This window comes from Penicillium macrosclerotiorum (assembly GCF_028827735.1).
Source record: "Penicillium macrosclerotiorum strain IBT 26536 chromosome Unknown utg000008l_segment0_segment0, whole genome shotgun sequence".
NCBI classification, from domain to species: domain Eukaryota; kingdom Fungi; phylum Ascomycota; class Eurotiomycetes; order Eurotiales; family Aspergillaceae; genus Penicillium; species Penicillium macrosclerotiorum.
This window is the reverse complement of record NW_026643087.1, coordinates 812,377-833,816: the sequence shown is the minus strand read 5'-3', so window position 1 is coordinate 833,816 and position 21,440 is coordinate 812,377. Positions and strand designations below refer to the sequence as shown.

Sequence of the window (21,440 nt, the reverse complement as noted above, 5' to 3'; positions counted from 1 at the left end):
ATGAAAGGCACAGTCGTGGGTAAGATAAACATCCAACCATCTCAGTGGAGAGGAAGAAGATATCACGCTCCTTCTTCTTCTCCTCCACCTCCTAGCCATCTGGAACCCCGACATGCGGGTAAGCACCAACCCGCGGTGCGAGATGTTGTACCTTTTGCTCATGTAGTAGACAAGGTAAACGTCAAACCTTCTCAGTGGAGAGGAAGAAGATACCACGCTCCTTCTCCTCCAGCCACTGCTCATGTGAACTTGCATCGTCGTCTAGAGAATCACCAACCATCGCACCGACATCATTCTTCCATTCGGGACGCCGGTCAGACCGCTGACGAGTCATCGCTTTGGAAACCCCGACAAACCATCGCATTTCGCCGCCGAGGGAAAGACATCCCACCCATATTTGTGCCTGCGGTGAAATACAATGCGGGTTTAGACTCTGGGTACAATTTGTCTGATCTTAGAACACCTCCTGTCCAAGATCGGTTCCATAGTCACAGCCGAGTACAACCCCGTCGACGAGCTCACGCCGTTCATATCGTAGCAAGAAACAGACCATCTCTTGACTTCCCGCAGAGGCAGTGTAACTGTATTTGCGCCTGTGGGATGTAGGTGACTTATTCGTATCACAAACTGGTGAGGACCTGGACAAGCTATATGTTCCCGTGCTGTAATCCTTCCAATATCAGCTGCAGAGATTCTGAAGTACAGTCTACTTCTGACTAGTCTGTCTAACTAACCCCTTTAGGTAGTGAATTGAACGTTCCATAATCTATTTGGCAGTTCTAATACTGCTTTCACCGCATATCTAGCAGCTGGCCTATCTTAGATTGCACACATGGCCTTTGGACAAGAACTAGTTCATGAAAATATTTAATTTTATTTCATCTCCACTTTTGCACAATGTAGAGCGAGTGACGCATGCCATCTATACTAAGAGAGTAATTTTGGAATTGTTAGTTATATGAATTTCTAGCTGAAAAGATCATCTCAATGCAATCTACGTATATATGGCTTGGACAAAACAAGGCTTCTTTTTCAATTTGCTTTATGATGTAGGCATAAAGAAATGGCCCGGGAATCTAGAAATCGGTGACAGTGTAATATTTGTGCATATGAATTGTTCAGACAGGAGAGTAGAAGGGTAAATCAAATTCTAAAGTACATGTCCCAAAGGTGTGCCGCAAGATGATATAGTGCCATGACGCGAAAAGTACATGAATTTTGAGTCAAGAACAAAATTTGGTCTTGTATATGGGTGGGAGTTCAACTTGCATTGTATCTGTATTTGAGATGAATGCCAGGCCCCGTTTGGGCCAATCAAGGTCATGAGAGAGTAGTAGGTGGAATTTTACAAGTGGCGAAGAGGAGGATTGGCCATTCTGGGAGATTGAGACGGGGCCAAGGAGCTAGGGACGGATTTATTTCTTGTTGCGCTCAGACTGGGCTTTCTGGTACTTGGCAATGAGCTCCTTCCTGTGGAGTGGAAAGTTGATGTTAGCATACGGAATACTTGCTCAAGAAATTGTAAAAAAGGAAATGAAACATACTGGACATGGGGAGGAGCCCGCTCGTAGTGGCTGAACTCCATGGTGTATTCACCCTTGCCCTGAGTGGCAGCGCGGAGGTTGGTGCTGAAGCCGAACATGCCGTTCAAACTGCAGTCGGCATAAATGGTAAACTCGTCGACACCAGTCTCAGTGTCGTTGATAGTAGCACCACGCTTGTTCAGCAGAGCGATAACATCACCCTGGAACTCACTGGGGGCAGTGACGACAGTCTTCATCAGGGGCTCAAGCACAGAAGGCTGGCTGTCAAGGAAAGCCTTGCGGTAGGCCTGCTGGGTGGCGATCTTGAAAGCCATTTCAGAGGAATCAGTCATGTGGGTAGCACCATCGTTGATAACCATGCTGGTGCCGAGCACCTTGTGGCCGATCAGGGGGCCCTTCTCGCAAGAGATGTTGAAACCCTTCTCACAAGCATACAAGAACTTCTCCGAGATACTGCCACCGACAATCTGCTGTTCGAACTTGTTGTCCTCGAGAGCGCCAGTAGGCTCCATCCAACCCATGACACGGGCATAGTCACCAGCACCACCGGTCTGCTTCTTGAGCAGATGATCGAACTCAACGCGGTTACCAATAGTTTCCCGGTAGGCGACCTGAGGTTGGCCAGTCTCGCAGTCAACACGGTATTCGCGGCGCATACGCTCGACATAGATGTCAAGGTGCAGCTCACCCATACCGGAAATAATGGTCTGCTCACTTTCGTTATCGTAGGTCACGCGGAAAGTGGGGTCTTCACGCTGGAAACGGGCCATGGCCTTGGAAAAGTTGGCGGCATCCTTGGTCTGCTTAGGCTTGATGGAGAGCGAGATGACAGGCTCAGGGACGAACATGGAAGACATGCTGTAGCCGAGCTGGCCGTCGGTGAAGGTGTCACCAGAGGCACAGTCAACACCGAACACGGCGCAGATCTCACCAGCACCAATTTCGTTGACCTCCTCCATCTCATTGGAGTGCATGCGCACAATACGTGGAACCTTGACCTTCTTGTCGTTACGGGCGTTGAACACGTTAGCACCCTTGCGAAGGGTACCCTGGTACACACGAATGTAGGTCAACTGGCCGAAGTTGCTCTCCTCCAGCTTGAAAGCAAGACCGACGAAGGGAAGAGAGTTGTAAGGGACCAGCTTCACAGACGCCTCGTTGCGCTTCTGATCGAGCGCAAGGTTCTCGACCTCGGAAGGGTTAGGCAGATAATCGATGACACCGTCCAGCATGGGCTGAACAGACTTGTTCGCAAGAGCAGAGCCCATGAAAACAGGAGTGAACTTCAGGCTGACGGTAGCGCGACGGATCGCAGCCTTCAACTGGTCCGCAGTTGGCTCAAGCTCATCCAAGAATAGCTCGGCAATCTCATCATCGACGTCGGCAAGAGTCTCAATAAGCATGCTTCGCCGCTCCTGAACGATATCCTTGACCTTGTCGGGGATCTCGTCAGTCTCCATGATCTCTTCACCACTGGGGCCCTTGTTGTAAATAGCCTTCATGCGAATGAGATCAACAACACCCTCGAACTCGTCTTCCGCACCGATGGGGACCTGAACTGCAGCAGCGGGCATCTTGAGCTTGGAATTGATCTGGTCGATGGCTTTGAAAGGGTTTGCGCCCATGCGGTCCATCTTGTTAACGAAAGAAATACGGGGAACATTGTAACGACGCATCTGACGATCGACAGTGATGGTCTGGGACTGGACACCAGACACGGCACATAGAATCATGACAGCACCGTCCAGAACGCGCAGCGCTCTCTCGACCTCAATGGTAAAATCAATGTGACCGGGGGTGTCAATCAAGTTGACGTGGTACTTCTGGTCAACGCCGTCCTTGTCCTTCTTGACCCAGTCACAGAAGGTAGCAGCAGACTGGATGGTGATACCCTTCTCACGCTCCAGATCCATCGAGTCCATCTTGGCGCCAACACTGTCACGTCCACGAACCTCGTGGATAGCCTTGATACGACCAGTGTAGAAAAGGACACGCTCGGTACAGGTGGTTTTACCACTGTCAATGTGGGCCTATTGTAGAGATAAATCGTTAGATAATCATACAGCATATGACCAGGAGTTAGAGGCAAATTTACCGCGATACCAATGTTGCGAACTTTGTCCAAACGAGCAGCCTCGACAGGGTCGAGATTGTCGATAATGGCGGCTTGCGACAGGGTCTCCGGGCTGGCGGCGGCGGCCTCGAGACTGTGGAATAAAATAGATTAGCAAGCGACATTAGAAAAACTCCCTCGGTGTCTTTACTTACACTGCAGATGCAGTCGCACTGGCAGCATTACGTCGCTGTTCCCATTGCCTCATGATCGACTGATAAGCCGGCGCGACACCGGAAGGCCGCTTCGCGGCTGTGGATGCCCATCGTGAATGCAGAAGGGTCTGAGACGGGAGTCGGGAAGTTCTGGTCAAACCAGACACCGCACGGTACGGCAACCGCGCAAGAGAAGGGGTCCTCATCGCGACGGTCAACTCACACCAGAATTGATCGAATCAAGTTGAGTTGAAGGCGCGCTTGTTTTCGCGGAAAAAAAAGTTCGGGGAAGCCAGGGACGGGACACGTGACCGCTGGCCTCTCAGGTACGACCCATTACAAGTCGCCTTAACCAGTACATTGAATAGTGTACTCGAGCCCATGCTTAATGGATCCGCAGGATTGGTGTCGAAATCGCAGTGGAGACATGAAAATATAATACAGTTATTCTGTGGGTTATTATGACCATTTCAACAACAAAACTTTAAAGGGGAAAAAGTGGATGAAGTGTCCAGGGGATCATTTGGAGTGAATTCCATATAGGAGGCCAGATATCATGGCTTCCAGGCTAATGTACAAGTATAAAAGACCCATGCGCCGCAATACCCCATAAATTCTGGGTTGAAACAAGTATGCAAAGAACATGCCACCAATTTAAGAGTTGAGATGAACTCGCCCACTCGATTTGTTTGGACCTTTAACGTAAGTAAAAATAGGCCATTTGCGCCAGCCGACTAATATCGATCAATTCTTCAGACGGTTGACGGGTCGGTTTAAATATTTAAATCGAATTCGTTGGTGGGAAATCAACAGGTAGTTGTCGTCAAACAAGAGCAGAGGAGAGAACTTATTCCCAACCTATTTACCCTGTCGTTGCTTGTGTTTCGGGTTCTTAGAGCTATAAAAAAGAAAGATGGGAATTAGTAGGCTGCAATTGAAGTTACATAGCTATGTCATTCGTAAGCCAACTCACCAGATGATGTAGACACGGTTCTTTCGGCGCACCGGCTAACATAGATCAGTCAGTCCTACCTACTCAATTTGCCCAGAATTGACTGCTCAAGATATGTCAAGTCATTCAAATCATACCTTGCACCCATCACACAGCCGCTTGACTGAAGAGCGAGTCTTCATACCCCGAACCTGCTCGATCTGCCGAGCGGTTCCAACAGTGGCGGAGATAGCATTGCTGGCTGATGACTGACCAGCGCGCAAGCTTGTGAGGCTGTTGCGAATCATATGCGAGAAAGGACGCAGCGAAGCAGCCCCAGGGATAGACCGGCGAGAAACAGAGGGGAGGAGCTGGCGGAGAGCCGCGGGGGCCCCGAGGACGGTACGGAGGGAGAACATAGTAGCGGTTGAGGTGAAGACTTGACAATGACGACCTTGAGGCGCAGTGCCTCTAATTTATGGCCTTCCGAGGACAAGGAGGCGTGAGTGCAGGGTCGACGTTGTCTATGTACCTCTTCTGGGTACCGGATTTTTGACCTCAGTGATTGCTCTCCGATCTGCTTATTAATATGTCATGTGATTTTCATTCGTTGTATGGCTCCCCCGGCTTGGCGAGCAACATCCTCCTAGATTACTACTTTGTTCCCATAACTTTACAAGTTAAAATAAGTTACTATGTTAATCTAGCGGGAACCTTTTCTACTCTCTGAAATACCCTGCATTTCGTAAGCATGAAATCCTAAAGTAGAGCCGAGGCCCTCTTCGGCGGAACTCGCATTTTTTCGACACATCCTTCTGAAGCTATAGCCTTCTTTACAAGTGTTGTGCAATTATGGTGTATATAACTAGATGCTTTCTTCCATGACCCATAGAAACGATATTTCCTGGTTTCTTTGGCTAAGATTTTCCTGTTCTTTCGATCTACATGCTCCCAGGGTCCTCGCGCTGGGCAAGTAATGTTTCCCGGAGGTTCAGTAATACCGAGTCGCCGAGCCTACCATGCCCATTTCAATTATATCCGCATATGTTCGACATTTAGGTATAGTTGGGGATGTACATACTACACAAACTATTAGGTATGATCCTAACCGACAAAAATTTTCCGAGCCTGTTGAGGGATATTTGCCAATATAAACTGAATTGATATGTGGAAATAAAGTTATCATACAGTTAAAATCAAACGTCGCAAAAGTCTATTGGGACCAAACGCCAAACGCGGGGGGAATGAAAGCACATCGTTGAAATTTTGCACTTTTAGACCGTTGCAAAAAAGAACTTGAAAATATTTATCAACCGTCTTGTCCAGTTATTCACGTTTTAATGCAGGACGCCACGCCGAAGGGGCTGATTAGGAGCGAAGAAAGGTCTGGTAGGTGGGGGAATCTGTGTGCTCGCTGAAAGGATAGCCCAGGTCACGGAGGAAGGCCTCCAGGTCTTCTTTTTCAGGCGAGGGACACTGGATTCCAGCCAAAACCTTACCAACATCGCCACCGTAGTTACGATAGTGGAACAGAGAGATGTTCTGGTTAGGGCGGAGAGTAGTCAGGAACTTGGCCAGGGCGCCTGGGCGCTCGGGGAACTCAAACATGAACAGTCGCTCATCGGTGACTTGGCTGCGACCCCCAACCATGAAGCGCACATGGCGCTTAGCGAGCTCATCATCGCTCAGGTCGCGGCTGGTCATTCCACCCTTCTCCAGCTCTTCCATAATCTTGGCCAGGTCCTCCCGGCCGGTCAAGGCAGAGAGCGAAATGCCCATCAAAACATCAGCCGAGTTGTCGTTGGCATAACGATAGCTGAAAGCCGTTACGGCATGAGGCAAGATAACTTCGACGAGCTTTCCGAACGCGCCGGGCTTCTCTGGAATCTTGACGCTCAGCAGCGCCTCCTTGCGCTCACCAAGAGCCGCACGCTCGGCAACGAAGCGCAATCGGTCGAAGTCCATGTTGGCACCAGAAGTGATGGCAATTAGCTCACGGTTCGTGTCAGGGCTGGGGTATTTGGCAATGTATTTCTTCAGACCAGCGAGACCCAGAGCACCGGCAGGCTCGACCACAGATCGAGTATCTTCAAATGCATCCTTGATAGCGGCACAAATCTCGTCAGTCGAGACCTGGATGACCTCATCAATCACATCCCGCGCGACCCGGTAGGGCTCCTCTCCCACAGACTTGACCGCAGCGCCATCCGCAAAGAGACCGACCTCCTTGAGGAAAACACGCTGACCATCATCCAGGGATTGGGCCATGGCATTGGCATCGTAGGCCTCAACGCCAATGATCTTGACCTGCGGTGCAATGCGCTTGAGATACACGCCAATACCGGCAATCAGACCTCCACCGCCAACCCCACAGAAGACCGCCTCCAGCTTATCCAGGTTCGCTTGGCGCAAGAGTTCCATGCCAATGGTACCCTGGCCAGCAATAACGTAGGGGTCGTCAAACGGCGGGATATTAGTGAGACCGTGCTGCTTTTCCAGACGGTGAGCCTCGTCTTTGGCCGCATCGAAGTCGTTTCCGTGCAGGACAACACTTCCTCCCAGACGAGCAACATTTCGGTGCTTGATCGCAGGGGTGCCAGCAGGCATAACGATAGTTGCAGGGATTCTCAGCTTGCGGGCTGAGAAGGCCACGCCCTGTGCGTGGTTGCCAGCAGAGCAAGCAACGACACCTTTCCACCGCTGTTCCGGGTTCAAGTGAGCCATCTTATTGTAGGCACCACGAAGCTTGAAGCTGAACACGGGCAGCAAGTCCTCCCGCTTGAGGAGGACCCGGCTCTCCAGGCGGTTGCTCAGGTTCACTGCATGGTGCAGGGGTGTTTCATCGATCACATCGTAGACTCGAGAGGTTAGGATCAAGCGGAGATACTGGACCCCGCGCACGAGCAATGGTTAGCATTGCGGGGGATATTTGCTGGCGGGCAAGTTGTTTCTCACATCAGGGTATCCATTGGGAAGTAAGAACGCTTCAGGAATGCCCCAGTTGGGTGGCACACCAGGGATGCGTTGAACACGCTCCGAAGGAGGAGTCGGAGCGGCGGTATATTCGGTCAAAGCCAGGCCACTCGCCTTGGGTGAGACAGGTGTTGTAACGCCGTTGGGGACGGGCTCGTCAGACATGATGATTCTGGAAAGAAGGAACTTCCACAGAAATCCAGAAAAAGGAGGATCAATTGCTATGGAGAAGATGAGCAGGCTGACGGGGAAATTCTTGCCTCTGACTCTTTTTTCTTGCGGAGGCGGGACCGTGATCGGAGCGGACTTATGTCATCAACCCTGGTCTAGAGCCCTAAACAGCTGGATTGTGCTTACGAGCTGAATCTGATCTTATATTACGAGAGAGATCCTGTCGAGATCAGGTCTCAGATTTTATGCGCCCGGTTTCTAGTGGTTTCAATTGTGGTTGCTAGTCTCGCAGTGCGGGGCAAGATTGGGAAGACAGGAAGAGTGGCGGATAACTATCAGTTATTCGTTGTACTAAGATGGCGGTCAAGACTCCATTTGCCGGGAATTGCGTGCTGGCCCAGATAATCGACCTCGTCTGCTCTGGTCTCGAAGCATGTTATAGTGACGGATAGTAATGGGATGTATGCCTCTTTGGTTCCCTCAAGGCCTCGTAAGCAGTCTCCAGAGCTTAGATCATGTATTTGTTGGCCCATTTCCCCTCGGTAGTTGCATGACCGCCCAATGCTAAAGTCGAGGAAAAACTCCTTGGCAACCCTGCGACGTCATGTTTCACCACGCAACCCTCGTGTGCTACCACCAATCACCAATCCTTTGACTTCAATCAAATCTGGGGCAGCCGCGAAGAGTCGCTTCCCGAAGCCGCATTAGTCCGGTGCATCATTGATACTCTCGACACCCAAAGATTTGTCCCGACCGAGCGTTCAGAGCACGACCGAGTCGCGCGCAACCCAACCACCTCACACCACACACCAGAGCTTCGTGCAACAACAATCCGCCATCATGAGTCGTGAGCCTCTTCCATCGTCCTTGGACGACAATATGTACGTCCGGGAAATTACCAGGGAAACACCATGAGCCAGACCAGACGAGCGCGGCTGGAGCCCGATGATTAAAAGGGACTGCCTGCTAACATCTCTCGCCCCGACGCAGCCAATTCAGGGAAGAAACCGGCCTCCAGAAATTCACTAGACGTCTTAAGGAAGAGCCTCTGGTCCCACTAGGTGAGCTGGGTCCCAGGCATCTATTTGCCCTTCAACTTTTCAATGCACCCAGGATACTCAACCTCGTCCTCTCATAACTACAGGATGCGCCGCCACTTGTTACGCCCTCTACCGCGCCTATCGATCCATGAAGGCCGGTGACTCCGCGGAGATGAACCGGATGTTCCGCGCCCGTATCTATGCCCAAGCATTCACGCTCGTCGCCTTGGTCGCCGGAGGCATGTACTTCAAGACCGAGCGCAAGCAGCGCCGCGAGTTCGAGCAGGCGGTGGAGGAGCGCAAGAACCAGGAGAAGCGCGATGCATGGCTACGCGAACTAGAGGTTCGGGATAAAGAGGATCGCGAGTGGCGAGAGCGGCATGCAGCCATCGAGGCGGCCGCCAAGGAGGCAGGGAAGAGGTCATCCTCGGAGCCCGATGCGGCCCGGGCGGCGATCGAGCCAGCCGATGAAAAGTCGATTGGGGTTCTGGATGGTGTGCGGGCCCTGCTGTCACGACGAAACTAGCGTTGAGGCAGGGTTGATCTATCTGGCACGTGTAAAATAATCAGAATTGTTGTGTACGATTTGTATATAGGTGCTTCAATCTCCACCTTTCATGTTTGGGGAATGACGTGAGTCAGCGGATCAGAGGATCGACCATTCAGGTATTCTGTTCGGCACTTTTGCCTCGGCCTACGGAGTTCATGTGAGATCGACAGTCCAGCGCCATCGACTTAACAAAGTTTTCTAGCTTTCGACTATTGTCTTTATAAAGGTAGCCTAAAATTGAGATCGAATCGTCGAGCAAATTGTTGAACGACATTGCTAAATATATATAAAGTTGAAATGTGACGTTGAGAGGAGGCCCCCGTACATTGATCTATATCCCCAAATAAAGTAGTCAGGGGAAAACCCGGGGAAAAAAGGCTGCGAGCCACCGCACACGGGTTCTCGGCGTGCCGAGGCGTGGTTCCCCATCAGAAATATCAGGGGCCAAAGCCTTTCCATAGTTTAACGCCCTAAAGCTTCTTTCAGCACAAGTGCGCCCCAACAGGCTTCTTGAACCCCTGCTGGGCAGCCGCGATCCACACCCTGCACCGGGATGATTCCGTGGCCGTCGGGCTGCCCTGCAGGGACTTCCGACTCCGAGGCATCACACCATGACGTCTTGCTACAAAGGACGCCTCGGTTTGAGTTAGGTACATAATTTCTTCCTCTTTTTTTTCCTTTTTCATTTGAAGTTTATACTAGCTCGAAAAATCAAGGTGGAGCAGTTCCCGTATATAAGATTCAGTGGACACCCTGCTGGATGGAAGTGGATCTGATTCTTCTTTCATCACATCGTCAATCAACGAACTCATTGAGTGCCTAGAAACTAGGCACCTTTCGCACTTTACGCGTTCGAATTGCATCTTCACGTATCAATCAAAAATCGCATTACGTAACTGCTATATTCGCCCAACATGCTGTCCTGGGTTTATCCGATTCGAATTGTCCAGGCGATATTTGCCTTCGCTACCATTGGTCTGACTGCCTATGGTAAGTTCTTCTACACACTCAACCCAATTCACTCGCTTCATCAGCATAGCTAATGGTCTATTCTAGTCATTGCTTCTTTATATGACGAGTGGTCCTTCTCCAATTTGATCTATTTCATGCTCTTCAACGGATGCTGGACCGCAGTCGTGGCCATTCCCTACCTTGGTCTCGCGCCTCTGTGGCTACCACGCATTTCTCACGAATTCGTGATCCCCGCCGTTGAAATCCTCACTATGGGGCTCTGGCTGAGTGGCTGGATTGCTATGGCAGCGATGATTCCCAAACCAAACGTGTGTAACTATGCCAGCTGCCACGGCCTGCAGGCAACTATTGTGGTGGCTGCTATTGAATGGTGAGTCCAAGAACACTCTCCTCGAAGGCGTAAATGATATGACATGCTAATCTCCGTTCCGTTTTATAGGGCCCTTTTCGTGTTCACCAACGTCTATGCCCTTATGGACGTCCATAACTCGAAGCGCAACCGCAAGCTTCATCAACAGCAGCAAGAAGTCACAGAGGTGACTAACCCTGAGACCGTTTGAAGTTTGTCAAGATGCGACCATACCTCTGATGTACACAATTATGCTCATAATGCTGGAAGACTAAACTCTAATAATGGTCAATATAACGCTGGCTCCTGTGATAAAACGAATATACGACCGTGTACATGGATTGACTTCAAGTGCTGCGTCTGGTTGTCATGACATGTTCCTGTTTTTATTTTTGCTTCATAATTTACTTGATCAAATTCTAATACGATAATGTTATTCCTAATGAATGTTCCTCGTGGTTCTTGAAAACAGTCTTTGGTCAGCTGCCCGTCGAGTGTATCACATGAAAAAAAAAAAAATGAAAATGAATGAGCTAGCAGATGATAAAAGTGGATACCTGCCACCACTAGTGCAAAAATGGCGCATTGCTATGTAGGAAGCGCTTGATAGGTGAAAATAACAATGCTAGCATGTGAAGTTCGTTGTTGCAACAAATTAACCTAAATCCATCTCATAATTTGGAACCGTAGGTCGTGATGGGGCACCTGCCAGTTCATGGTATCCCAAAACTTCCGCGTACCTAAAAAAATTAGTAAGCGCAATTGGTTTTCATTTAATTTTGTCTGGGAAAAAATAATGCGCAAGAACACTTACATGACGGTCTTCCAAATATCGGCTGGAAGATCTGCCTCAAGAAATGACCAATCAAAGGTTTGCGTGGCCGATGGCTCATCGCTTGGGTCATGATATGGTGCAAGGTATTCTGAGGTCAGTGCTTCGGCTGCGGAACAACGCTTCTCTGGGTCGAATTGAAGCATATTGTCCAGTAAATCAATGTCTAGTGAGGTTAGTATTATATTTCATATGTTTTAGATCAAAGCATATACATACCCTTCCCATTGGCACCTGGTATCAATTTAGACAGAGGTTTTCGATCTCTCTGAGGCAAAGATTGGAGGAAACTCAAAGTCTAAGAAAAAAAGACAGTCAGTAAAAGACTCAAACTGCTAATTTCCTTGAGCCTGACAAACATTTTGGCTTGTGACATTGGCGATAACACTACTTGGTGGACTTCCCAAGATCTCCGTTATTACACTGAACTGATTGATATGGTTCTTTCCTGGAAACAGGGGCTTTCCTAGCATCATCTCAGCCATAATACATCCCACGCTCCAGAGATCAACTTTCTCATTGTACCTTCGCCATGTGAGCATGATCTCTGGAGCCCTGTAGTATCTCGTAGAGACATAGCCAGTCATCTGCGTTTCTTGAACACGAGCCAAGCCAAAGTCGCAGATCTTAAGATCGCAGTTCTCATTCACCAGAATATTACTTGGTTTTAGATCACGGTGGACGACACCAGCTGAATGGACGTATTTGAGGCCTCGCTGTGGATTGATTAGAAATGGACGTCACTTACATTGCAGGATCCAGATCTTCTTACCAGGATTTGATACATAAAATATTGCGTGAACTGCCGATCAACCCTTTTTGTTTTTAGTAGAGTATGAAGATCCGTTGCCATCAGATCTGTCACGAGGTAGCTGTGTTCACCAGTCAGATCAAGATTGGCTTGATATGACAGAAACGAAACATTACTCACATATCCTCTGAAGGCGAAATAAAGATATCATTTAAGTGAATAATCTGGCCCTTATGTTAAATCGATATGGTCGGGAGACCTTGATGGGCAACGTACGTTTTCATGCTGAAGCTGTTTTAATAACTTGACTTCGCGATGCATATGCTTGGCAATATTATCTGTTTTGAAAGGCTCTGCAAGTTTCTTCACAGCCACTGTTTTGTGTGATATTTGGTCTCGTGCGGAGCTGGATCACGGTCGCAAATTAGCTTTGTAAGAAATTTTTGAAGAGTATACATGAAGAAAGTACCAAACAAGGCCCGATATACCCATGCCAATGGGCTCCAATTGTTGATATCTATCGTGAAGAGTCTCAGCGTTTGATGAAATGGAATGATTGATTGCGCGTGGCAAATCCTCACCTTTCGGTCGTCTCGAATGTCATGCCCATAAAGGTCCTTTGTGTGAAGCGGGCCATTTCTTGGCCAAGATTTGACGTCTTCGACGTTGATGATTTAGACATGATTAACGATGGAGCCGACGAGATATAGGTCAGATTATAGATTCGCGGCTATGAAGCTGTAGAAACAGCTCGTGGAGTTATCATTTCAGGGGAGTACCAAAAAATTAAAAGCGCTGCGGAAAAGAGAGCCTGTTATTATTAAATTCACTTGCCCTGCTGTCCTAGACCACATCCATATCATGTGGCTGTGTAAGCGCTGACATCAGAGGCTGGAGCTTCACATTCAAAGAGGAAATCGAATCGAACCATCTCGCACCACCAGTCAATCCCCGGGAGCTTCTTGTTCGCTGAAGCTGCAGCTCCGCCCAACCTCAGTAGATCCCGTCAGTCTGATTGGTCGGCCGTTTCTGCCAACCACTCAACTTGAAGCAGCCACAAGCACGTCTTCCGCCCTTTCCGTGCACCCTGACATAACCATCCTCAGCGGCATAGTTCAAAATTCTTCCAGAGAATGTGGGTGGCTAGCTGTCTTCACTCTTACCTTTTTGAGGTTTCGCGTCCCTTCTTGGAGGAGTGGGGGTGAAGATCCCTTTTTCCAGAAAACCGGCAAATCATCGTGCTTCAGAAGTACAATTGGTTGGTACTTTCGTTCGGAATAATTAGTTGGTGTCCGTGCTCCACAGCAAAGAAAGATTTTAAAATCGAGTTATTGGAATGAACTTTAACATGGTCGATATATTAGCAACTATATGTAATGAATCGATTTAGAAAGGCATCGAGACAACTGCTGTCTTCGAATTCGGATCAAAAAAAGTTCTTATTGGGACTGGCTAGAGAGTTGCTCCAAGTCCACGAAGGTATTGAAAATAGATTCTGAGTAACTGGGAGGGTAACCACTCTCAGCTGATGACGACAATGATAAATTGTCAGAAGACCCCAGATCGTCTGTACCTGTTGGTTCTTGTAGCCATGTATTGGCTGAAGGTACCACAAATGGACATTGTACCTGTCCAGAACTGCCGCCAAGTACACTTTCAGTCATCCTAGCCAGTTCCAGGTCGATTTTCGAATCATTGCACCCCGCATGCTCAAATATCCGGTTCTTAAGATGCCAGATCTCCTCTTTTAGTAGACAGACCTGGCTTAACAAAGAATCGTGCTTGGCTGACTCGTTTTGTACAGTGTTTTGAATCATTTGATGCTCAACCTTCCGTTTTGCCCGGCACTTATTAGCAGAAACTCGATTCCTCTCAAGCTGCTTTGACCGTTCTGAGTTGATATTGGCAGCTTCAGGTGGCTGTCGGATAGAATTTTGATAAGTTAGCCTGGCTAGGTGTCGACCTTTTCCCGCTGTCTCTGGCATTTTATTTTGAATAATTCGGGAAGTTTTCTTGTTCGATGTCGGGTGAGCTAATGATTTGAGCGTATTTTGCTGAAATGCCCCTCCTTTTTCATTAGATAAACATAAGGTCATCAAATTTGAGTCGTCTTGAGGAACCATAGCGAGAGGGCTCATCGCGCCTTGTACGTTTGCATGGAAAGCATGATGGACAGCCCTGCTATCGTCTAAAGATGTCGCCATGATATATGCCAGGATAGGTAGGAAGGTTGATGAGTTGAGATCACCAAGAAATGAATGACTGCACAGGGTATGAAATTGAGAGATTGTTAGGTAAATATCCAACTGGCTGCTTTTATAGATCACATGGCCTTGCTTTGATCGAGCCCAGTTTGCACGGGCTACAAGGAAGTTCTCAAAACTTGCTATGGAAATAAAGCGTTCGATTACGAACGATATGGACGGTGGGTTCTCATCTACCACAAAAAAGCGGGGGAAGCTATAACGAACCTTTGCCACCTAGACTTATTGTGCATGTAATAAATTTTGAACAGCAAATAGTCTAGCGAAAGCGATCCAAAGACCAATATGAGCTATATCGAATCGATGAGAACCGTTTTGATGGGCGGGTTCTCAGACCGGGCTTGTTCAAAAGTACCCGGTTTCCATTTCCGATTCTGAACTGTTGTAGGTGAGTCATGACATAGGTGGAGTTTTCTGGGTCTCGCAAGAGGGGTAGAGGCGGTCCTGGCCCGCCAAAGTGCAGATACTACAGTATTTGCTGATTGGCCAAGGGGCAGGGTCCGTGAAACCGCTGGCGGTGACGAATGTTGCAGGTGGCAAATCAAGATGCACCTGACAGGATCAACTACAGGGGCGGGTGAACAGGAATAAATATGACTAGGCTTCGAATCACAGGGGTGCATACTTGATTTGGAGACTCCTGGACTTGAATGTATTTGGGCCCTGCACAGATATTGCGATCTTAGCTCGACGGCTAGTCTCAATCTTAACTTTTTAGTGACTCGCCTAAAGGGTAGCCACTAAAGCGATAACTTCAAAATATTTGCTTTACTTCAAGTATTTACCCAGCTCGGCTTCCATCATATTCATTCTGAGACTGCATAAATAAATGTCCTCATTTCAAGTTTTTGTGGGCAACTTCTCAACTTGAAGGCATCTTGGCTGGCACGGCCGCCCGACATAGCTGATTTGTACATAAAGACTGTTTTTTCAATGGCTAGGAACGGTTAAGGTAATCGATTTGAATCCGCTTTCAGGTTCTAAGTTATCCATGTTCTGAGAAGGCCCATGAATCTATAAACTTGCATCATTTTGCCCTTCAAAGAAACTCCCTACACCTCTCGGGCTTTCCTAATATCCGAGGGTGCCAATCCCTGCCCTCGGGTTTTACTATCTCCCGAGGCGTAGTTTTCAAATAGGACAGAACCAATAATAATAAACCTCCCCACTCGGGCCCGACGTGAAGAAAGCCTCATGGTTCATGTGTCTTGCAAAAGCCGCAAAATGCGTAGAACTACAGAGTCATAATATAAAAGGCACGAAGTTCCTATTTTCTCATTGCCTTGCCCTTAGTGGTATACGGCACTACACACGTCAATACTCCGTTTTCTCTATCTCAAAGAAACCCGGTTGGTTTTGGCAGTGAGATTGGTATAATAAATCGAAAAATTTCCTTCTCCAGTTGAAGCCAGCACCGCCATGGCACCCTCAAAACCTACTCCGATTGCCATTGTTGGCGGCGGTCCATCCGGGCTGACATTTGCTCGTCTACTCGAATGTGCCGGTATGGACTACGTTGTATTCGAGCGCGATACATCACCAGCATCCGATGGAGCCTACCAGGGTGGCACGTTAGATATTCATCCCACGACGGGCCAGGAGGCACTGCGCCGTGCTGGTCTGCACGCTAAATTCAAGGCGCTCGCACGCTGGGATGCTACGTCAATGGTCATCCAGGACTACCGTGGGCAACATCGATTCAAGTTTGGTGAAAATCGCGATGCCCCTGAAATCGACCGTGTGCAGTTGAGACAGATTCTACTGAATTCACTGCCAGCACATCGTATCTTGTGGGGAAAGACGCTGTGCGCGGCTGAGCGCGATGAGAACCAGAAAGACTCCGGAGCTGCGAGTATAGCATTGCGCTTTTCAGATGGCTCGTACGAAAGTGGATTCCGGCTTGTTGTGGGCGCAGATGGTGCATGGAGTAAGCTGCGACAGCTGGTAAGTGGACTATTGCTAGTTGCCTCTCAAATCGGTTCTTTGAAGAAGCTGACGATATCAAGATCACACCTGCAAACCCGGAATACGCAGGAATTTTGTTCATTGAAGGCCGCATCTCACCTGATAACCCACAATATGCGGCGGCGCAAGAGATGGTAGGCATGGGTAATTCGCTTACAACGGGCGTCAATTCTAATATGTGCATTCAACAAATGTCCGACCGCTCGTATCGGGTCTATATGGGCATCAAGGGTCCGCAGGACCTGACGCGGCCTGGAGGCAACCTCGACATCACCAATATGGAGAAGACACGAGCTGCTCTGCTCGCACCTGACGGCTTCTTTGGAAACTGGGCGCCAGATTTGCGTGCATTCATCGCCGACGCGGAGGGTCCCTGGCGGGTTTGGCCATGGTACCGACTCAACCCAGATTTATTGCACCCCTCACCTGAAGCTGGTATAAACGTTACCGATGAGAGCCAGAATCAATGGAACCGCTGTCCCGGTGTGGCGCTCTTGGGAGACGCGGCACATATAGCATCGCCGAATGGAGAAGGCGTGAACCAAGCCATGTATGATGCCTTGATGCTATTTGAGCGCATCATCGCCGAGGTGGGGCACCAAAAAGAGTATGGATTTGATCCAGAGGTTGACGCGGCATCCATAGAGCGCGCCGTGGATGCCTATGAAGCAGAGATGCGCCCTCGAGGTCGTGAGCACATTGAGGATGGTTTGAACGTTGAAACCATGTTCTTCGGCGAAGATGCGGCATCAAATATCACCGAGAAGTTTATGGCTATGGAACGGGGAGACGAAACACAACTTCGTTCGTGACATTGCTTTGGTATTATCTTTCTGTGCGCGGGAAGAATGGGGGGGGAGGACGGAGACAATGTACTATAGAGACGTAAGACAATTGATGCCTGCCATTTGATAAGTATTATTAGGTAACAATAAAACTCACTTCTTCCAAATACTCCACCTGGTTGTCCAAGGAACCGGGCTTGATTCTGCGCCTCTTGGAGCTTGAGTCTCATTCCAAAAAAAAACTTTGAGATAGACTCCACAGTTGATAGCTGTTCGCCAATCAAGCTAAAATATGCGGAGGTAGATGTTGGACCATGATTCAAGAATATCTCGTGCAGGATGAGCCCCCTACAAAGCTCTATTAAAAATAAGTTCGTATTGAGAGGAACAAGCCATTGCCCGGGAGGCGCAGCGCGGCTCTATCAGAGCTCGCAAGGCAGACCCGCCAAAGCCGGGAAACCCCAGCAACGCACAGGCACTCGCGCCCCGGCAAACTACTGGTCACAACGAATGGGAGGTTTGATGCGCTGGCGTGCCCACCGCAGGATCCAATAAGCATTACTACAGCTGACTCCAGACTACAGCCCCCGTCAATAGAGTATAGCCTCAATACTTGGCGAACCTAGTGAAAAAATAGCATCAAATGACGTGTCAGAGCAGACTGAGCGGTGTGTTATTAATGGATCAGTGCAATTTAAGCTACTTTTTCTCCTCTATTCGATGATGACTTATTTGACAGCGCTTTTTACGACATAAATCAAAAGACTTTCAATCGGTCCATCATATAAATTCTCAAAAGTGGCCTGGACAGAAGTCATAGAGCGAAGGCAGAATGGCGATTATGCTATCTCGGCGTGCGGATAGGCTTGACTGGGACGAGTCTGTCAAACCCACAACATCTGGAACATGGAAGAATTATTACGAAGTTGAAACTGCCTTCGACATTCTATTGTTGATTGTTTTGCTGGCCCTCCTTGTCACTTGTGTGATGAGGAGACGCAAAATCATTCTCTTCAAGACTCTCATGGTGTCTCTGGCAGTGTTCTCCATGTAAGTGCGAAGACTTAGCATCTGCTTCATCATTCTCGATTCAGACCTGACTGTATTTTCTCTACAATGGACAGGTTTTCAATTTTGTCCGTCATTATCGATTTGATCATTGTCACCAGCACGGAAGTCAAGACTTACTGGAGGATTGCGTATATCCTGAATGACTTTTTCTACCTCCTTGGGCTGTGCACAGTATTCTTCCTTTTCTACAAAATCATTCATCGAACTCGACGATACTTTTCACAAACGGCATCTCTGAGTTTCGAGATCATTCACTGGATTTTCGTCGGGCTATTGGCTGTGGTCTCTGTAGGGGAATGTGGTCTGTACATTGGGTATGAGACGCGCGAATTTGCAACCTCGGACAGCTATCGCTGGTACTACAACTGCGTCCGCAGCGCTCGGCAACTCGCATCCTGCATCGTGTCTTTTGAGATTGTGCTGTGGGTCCTCGTCATAATCCGTCGAGCAACTCAATCACGCAAAGATGACAAGGTGAGTAATGAATATCATGACGCTTTGCTTTCTGAATTGACTAACTCCGTATGAATTCAGGGACCCTCTTTATCTCTCCTATTTAGCAGCATCGGGTTTTTCGGGCTGAACACTATGTGGGCTATTATTGCTATTCGCTGGCAACTCATTGGATACCACGACGCCTGGCCTCGTTGGCTTTACCTTGCCATATTCGTTCTCCCTTTCTTTTTCATCGCGCCTACTTATATCGGAATGGTGCTCTCCTGCAGTCGATTGAGCGCTATGAAGGACTTCAATATGTCCATCGACGTGCCTGCAACCTATATGCACATCCCTTATGAGCACTCGATAACACACCCGACAGATGGGGGTGTACAACAGCGATTTTATGACCCAGACACCGTTCGACAATACGTTGAGGCCGAGACAAAGCCAATTGTGGAAGCAGACTCGAGAAGTCGTTTCCAAAAGTGATGTGCATTTGTGTAAGCCAGCCTTTGTGCTGCCAGATTTACGAATGCTATGATTAATGCGATGTTAAATGCGACGATGAATCGTTTTATATCGATGCCTCTTAGATTTATGATTATCAAAATACATTGCGTTTTCTATCTAATATACATATGTTGTGCATGGAACTCTCGAATGCCAAGAACCATGGGCTCTTCAGATGATGGTCATCCAGCAACCTGTTCATCGATATAGCGCTTCATGGTTTCAAACTCGGCTTTTCCTGTCTGTGGCAATCATTAGTTTGCGCAATCTTCAATATCATACAAAGGGACAGTCATACCGAAATCAAGTACCGAATATGAGACTGCCAAGGAAATAGGTCAGTGATCAGCACATGGCGGCAAGTTGTCAAGGCCCGAAATGGATGACATACCAACTCTGTCACTTCGCGATGACGCTCAAACTCTTGCCGAGCATACGAATGTAATTCATCTCGCGTAGAAGAGGGTGGGATTTCTAGAGTTTTGTTTGGTGAGTCTGGGGGGGACTGAGGAACACAGCTAACCCAGAGAGGCAAGCGTACTATTCAAAGCTCTGACAATTTCTCTCCATAATGCGATAACCCGCTGTCTTTGTATGAACTGCATGCAATCAATTAGGTTCTCTTACTTTATTCATTCCATCAGGACGTAGGGCACCACCTACATGGTCTAGACTGATGGCTGGCCTCTTGAGTTTTGATGGCTGGCTGCGGGAGATAGCCGCAAGGAGGCTCAATGATTTCCGCATGGAGGAGCCTCATACCATGCCTTGGAAATGGTGTCCAGCAACAGATTCCTCGATGTGTGATGTACCGCACGTTGAAGACGCACAGGTTGATGAGGAGGCGGTCAAGCCTGTGGCAGTATCCAACTTGTAGCCTCAGGCTACTATATAAGCACGTGACCCGATCAGATCTCTAAGCTCACCAGTTTTCAAAGAAAACCTCCATTTCGGATCAATACCGAAGTACCAGAAACCGCAGTCAATTGACACCAAGTGGGATATTGGCTCGGGTATCCTGGAAATCATTTCCATATTGAGAATAAATTGCCCTGGTCACGCAGATATGGTGTATGGTTTTCGGCTTTGGCCTCCAAATATCCACTCTTTTTCAAATAGAGTGTAGTCATTGTTGGGGAGGGGAATCGTAATATCTGACTAGATCTCATTTTTCTGGTGTTAAAATCATGATGGTGGTAAGCCTGATATGTTCCATTTGAGACGCTCAATTTCTTCAACCAATCGATTCTCTCAGCATTAGCACTCTTGGAAACAAATGTTGAAATTTGACAACAATTCGTCAATAATGATTTCCTACGTTATAAACAGGGTTTCCACTAATAAATCATTGTATAAGTGTATCCGCCACGCATTATTAGCGTAATCAAGTTGCAAAGTCTGTACATCCTCCCCACATCACATCATTGAAGCATGGGCCAAAGTATATTGATCTGCAAGCTTTATGTCCAAGCTCAGATAGTACTGTATTGAGCCGTACAAAGCACAAATGGTGTGTACACACTTTCTGTGGTTTAGCGGTCGTGTCAGTCTGACACTCATCAACTAATACAGATATTTGATTGGCTGAATTTTACCTAGATGCTAATAATATCATCGGCTCACTAGACTTTCAGTTGCGAGATGAGTCAAGTCTCAAGACTTTGTACCTTATTCAAAAAGAAATATCATTATAGTCTAGGTATAAGGGTCAGAGCTAGTAGGTACAATTCTGGATTCCAGCGGAAAAGTTTACCAATTCCGGGAAAACGTGCGGGGCTTACCACGTTGTTCATTTGAATTACTAGACTGGATAAACTTATGCCTCGTATATAAACGGTTAGCTTTGAGTTTCTCAGGAAATTGGTGTAGTTTTGGGATATATTGACAATCAGCTCATATCAAATTCATTATTCCAGGTTCCCTTAGAACTTCAAAAGTTTGAAAGGAACAATACTTCACTTGCTTGCATGATAGAAGCAAAATACAACTAGAAAGCAACTAATGGCTCTGAAGTGAAAGCAAG

General features: G+C 48.0%; 9 protein-coding genes across 9 annotated transcripts; 4 read left to right on the top strand and 5 right to left on the bottom strand.

Moving 5' to 3' along the window:
* Nucleotides 1–1,415: 1,415 nt before the first annotated feature.
* N7462_008494 (elongation factor G) lies at nt 1,416–4,018 on the bottom strand (the record flags this gene model as incomplete). The annotated part of the gene is made up of 4 exons (XM_057080209.1): nt 1,416–1,470; nt 1,545–3,574; nt 3,640–3,751; nt 3,813–4,018. The coding sequence occupies 4 exons, from the start codon at nt 4,016–4,018 to the stop codon at nt 1,416–1,418; spliced, it is 2,403 nt and encodes an 800-aa protein (XP_056930537.1).
* Nucleotides 4,019–4,670: 652 nt separating this feature from the next.
* Nucleotides 4,671–5,162, bottom strand: N7462_008493 (50S ribosomal protein L36; the record flags this gene model as incomplete). The annotated part of the gene is made up of 3 exons (XM_057080208.1): nt 4,671–4,740; nt 4,786–4,820; nt 4,902–5,162. The coding sequence occupies 3 exons, from the start codon at nt 5,160–5,162 to the stop codon at nt 4,671–4,673; spliced, it is 366 nt and encodes a 121-aa protein (XP_056930536.1).
* A 949-nt stretch (nt 5,163–6,111) lies between these two features.
* Nucleotides 6,112–7,881, bottom strand: N7462_008492 (threonine dehydratase, biosynthetic; the record flags this gene model as incomplete). Its single annotated transcript, XM_057080207.1, has 2 exons — nt 6,112–7,629; nt 7,699–7,881. 2 exons carry the CDS (start codon nt 7,879–7,881, stop codon nt 6,112–6,114), a joined length of 1,701 nt encoding a protein of 566 aa, XP_056930535.1.
* An 846-nt stretch (nt 7,882–8,727) lies between these two features.
* Nucleotides 8,728–9,453, top strand: rcf1 (respiratory supercomplex assembly factor RCF1; the record flags this gene model as incomplete). The annotated part of the gene is made up of 3 exons (XM_057080206.1): nt 8,728–8,768; nt 8,878–8,948; nt 9,032–9,453. The coding sequence occupies 3 exons, from the start codon at nt 8,728–8,730 to the stop codon at nt 9,451–9,453; spliced, it is 534 nt and encodes a 177-aa protein (XP_056930534.1).
* Nucleotides 9,454–10,391: 938 nt separating this feature from the next.
* Nucleotides 10,392–11,009, top strand: N7462_008490 (MARVEL domain-containing protein; the record flags this gene model as incomplete). Its single annotated transcript, XM_057080205.1, has 3 exons — nt 10,392–10,467; nt 10,534–10,819; nt 10,889–11,009. The coding sequence occupies 3 exons, from the start codon at nt 10,392–10,394 to the stop codon at nt 11,007–11,009; spliced, it is 483 nt and encodes a 160-aa protein (XP_056930533.1).
* Nucleotides 11,010–11,453: 444 nt separating this feature from the next.
* N7462_008489 (uncharacterized protein) lies at nt 11,454–13,063 on the bottom strand (the record flags this gene model as incomplete). The annotated part of the gene is made up of 9 exons (XM_057080204.1): nt 11,454–11,538; nt 11,613–11,796; nt 11,850–11,928; nt 11,990–12,346; nt 12,403–12,502; nt 12,562–12,605; nt 12,658–12,787; nt 12,851–12,898; nt 12,963–13,063. The coding sequence occupies 9 exons, from the start codon at nt 13,061–13,063 to the stop codon at nt 11,454–11,456; spliced, it is 1,128 nt and encodes a 375-aa protein (XP_056930532.1).
* A 3,001-nt stretch (nt 13,064–16,064) lies between these two features.
* Nucleotides 16,065–17,422, top strand: N7462_008488 (FAD-dependent oxidoreductase; the record flags this gene model as incomplete). The annotated part of the gene is made up of 2 exons (XM_057080203.1): nt 16,065–16,589; nt 16,652–17,422. 2 exons carry the CDS (start codon nt 16,065–16,067, stop codon nt 17,420–17,422), a joined length of 1,296 nt encoding a protein of 431 aa, XP_056930531.1.
* Nucleotides 17,423–18,227: 805 nt separating this feature from the next.
* N7462_008487 (uncharacterized protein) lies at nt 18,228–19,396 on the top strand (the record flags this gene model as incomplete). Its single annotated transcript, XM_057080202.1, has 3 exons — nt 18,228–18,445; nt 18,520–18,940; nt 19,001–19,396. The coding sequence occupies 3 exons, from the start codon at nt 18,228–18,230 to the stop codon at nt 19,394–19,396; spliced, it is 1,035 nt and encodes a 344-aa protein (XP_056930530.1).
* A 203-nt stretch (nt 19,397–19,599) lies between these two features.
* On the bottom strand, nt 19,600–20,164 carry N7462_008486 (LYR motif-containing protein 2; the record flags this gene model as incomplete). The annotated part of the gene is made up of 4 exons (XM_057080201.1): nt 19,600–19,659; nt 19,716–19,891; nt 19,941–20,016; nt 20,081–20,164. The coding sequence occupies 4 exons, from the start codon at nt 20,162–20,164 to the stop codon at nt 19,600–19,602; spliced, it is 396 nt and encodes a 131-aa protein (XP_056930529.1).
* Between the last annotated feature and the right edge of the window lie 1,276 nt (nt 20,165–21,440).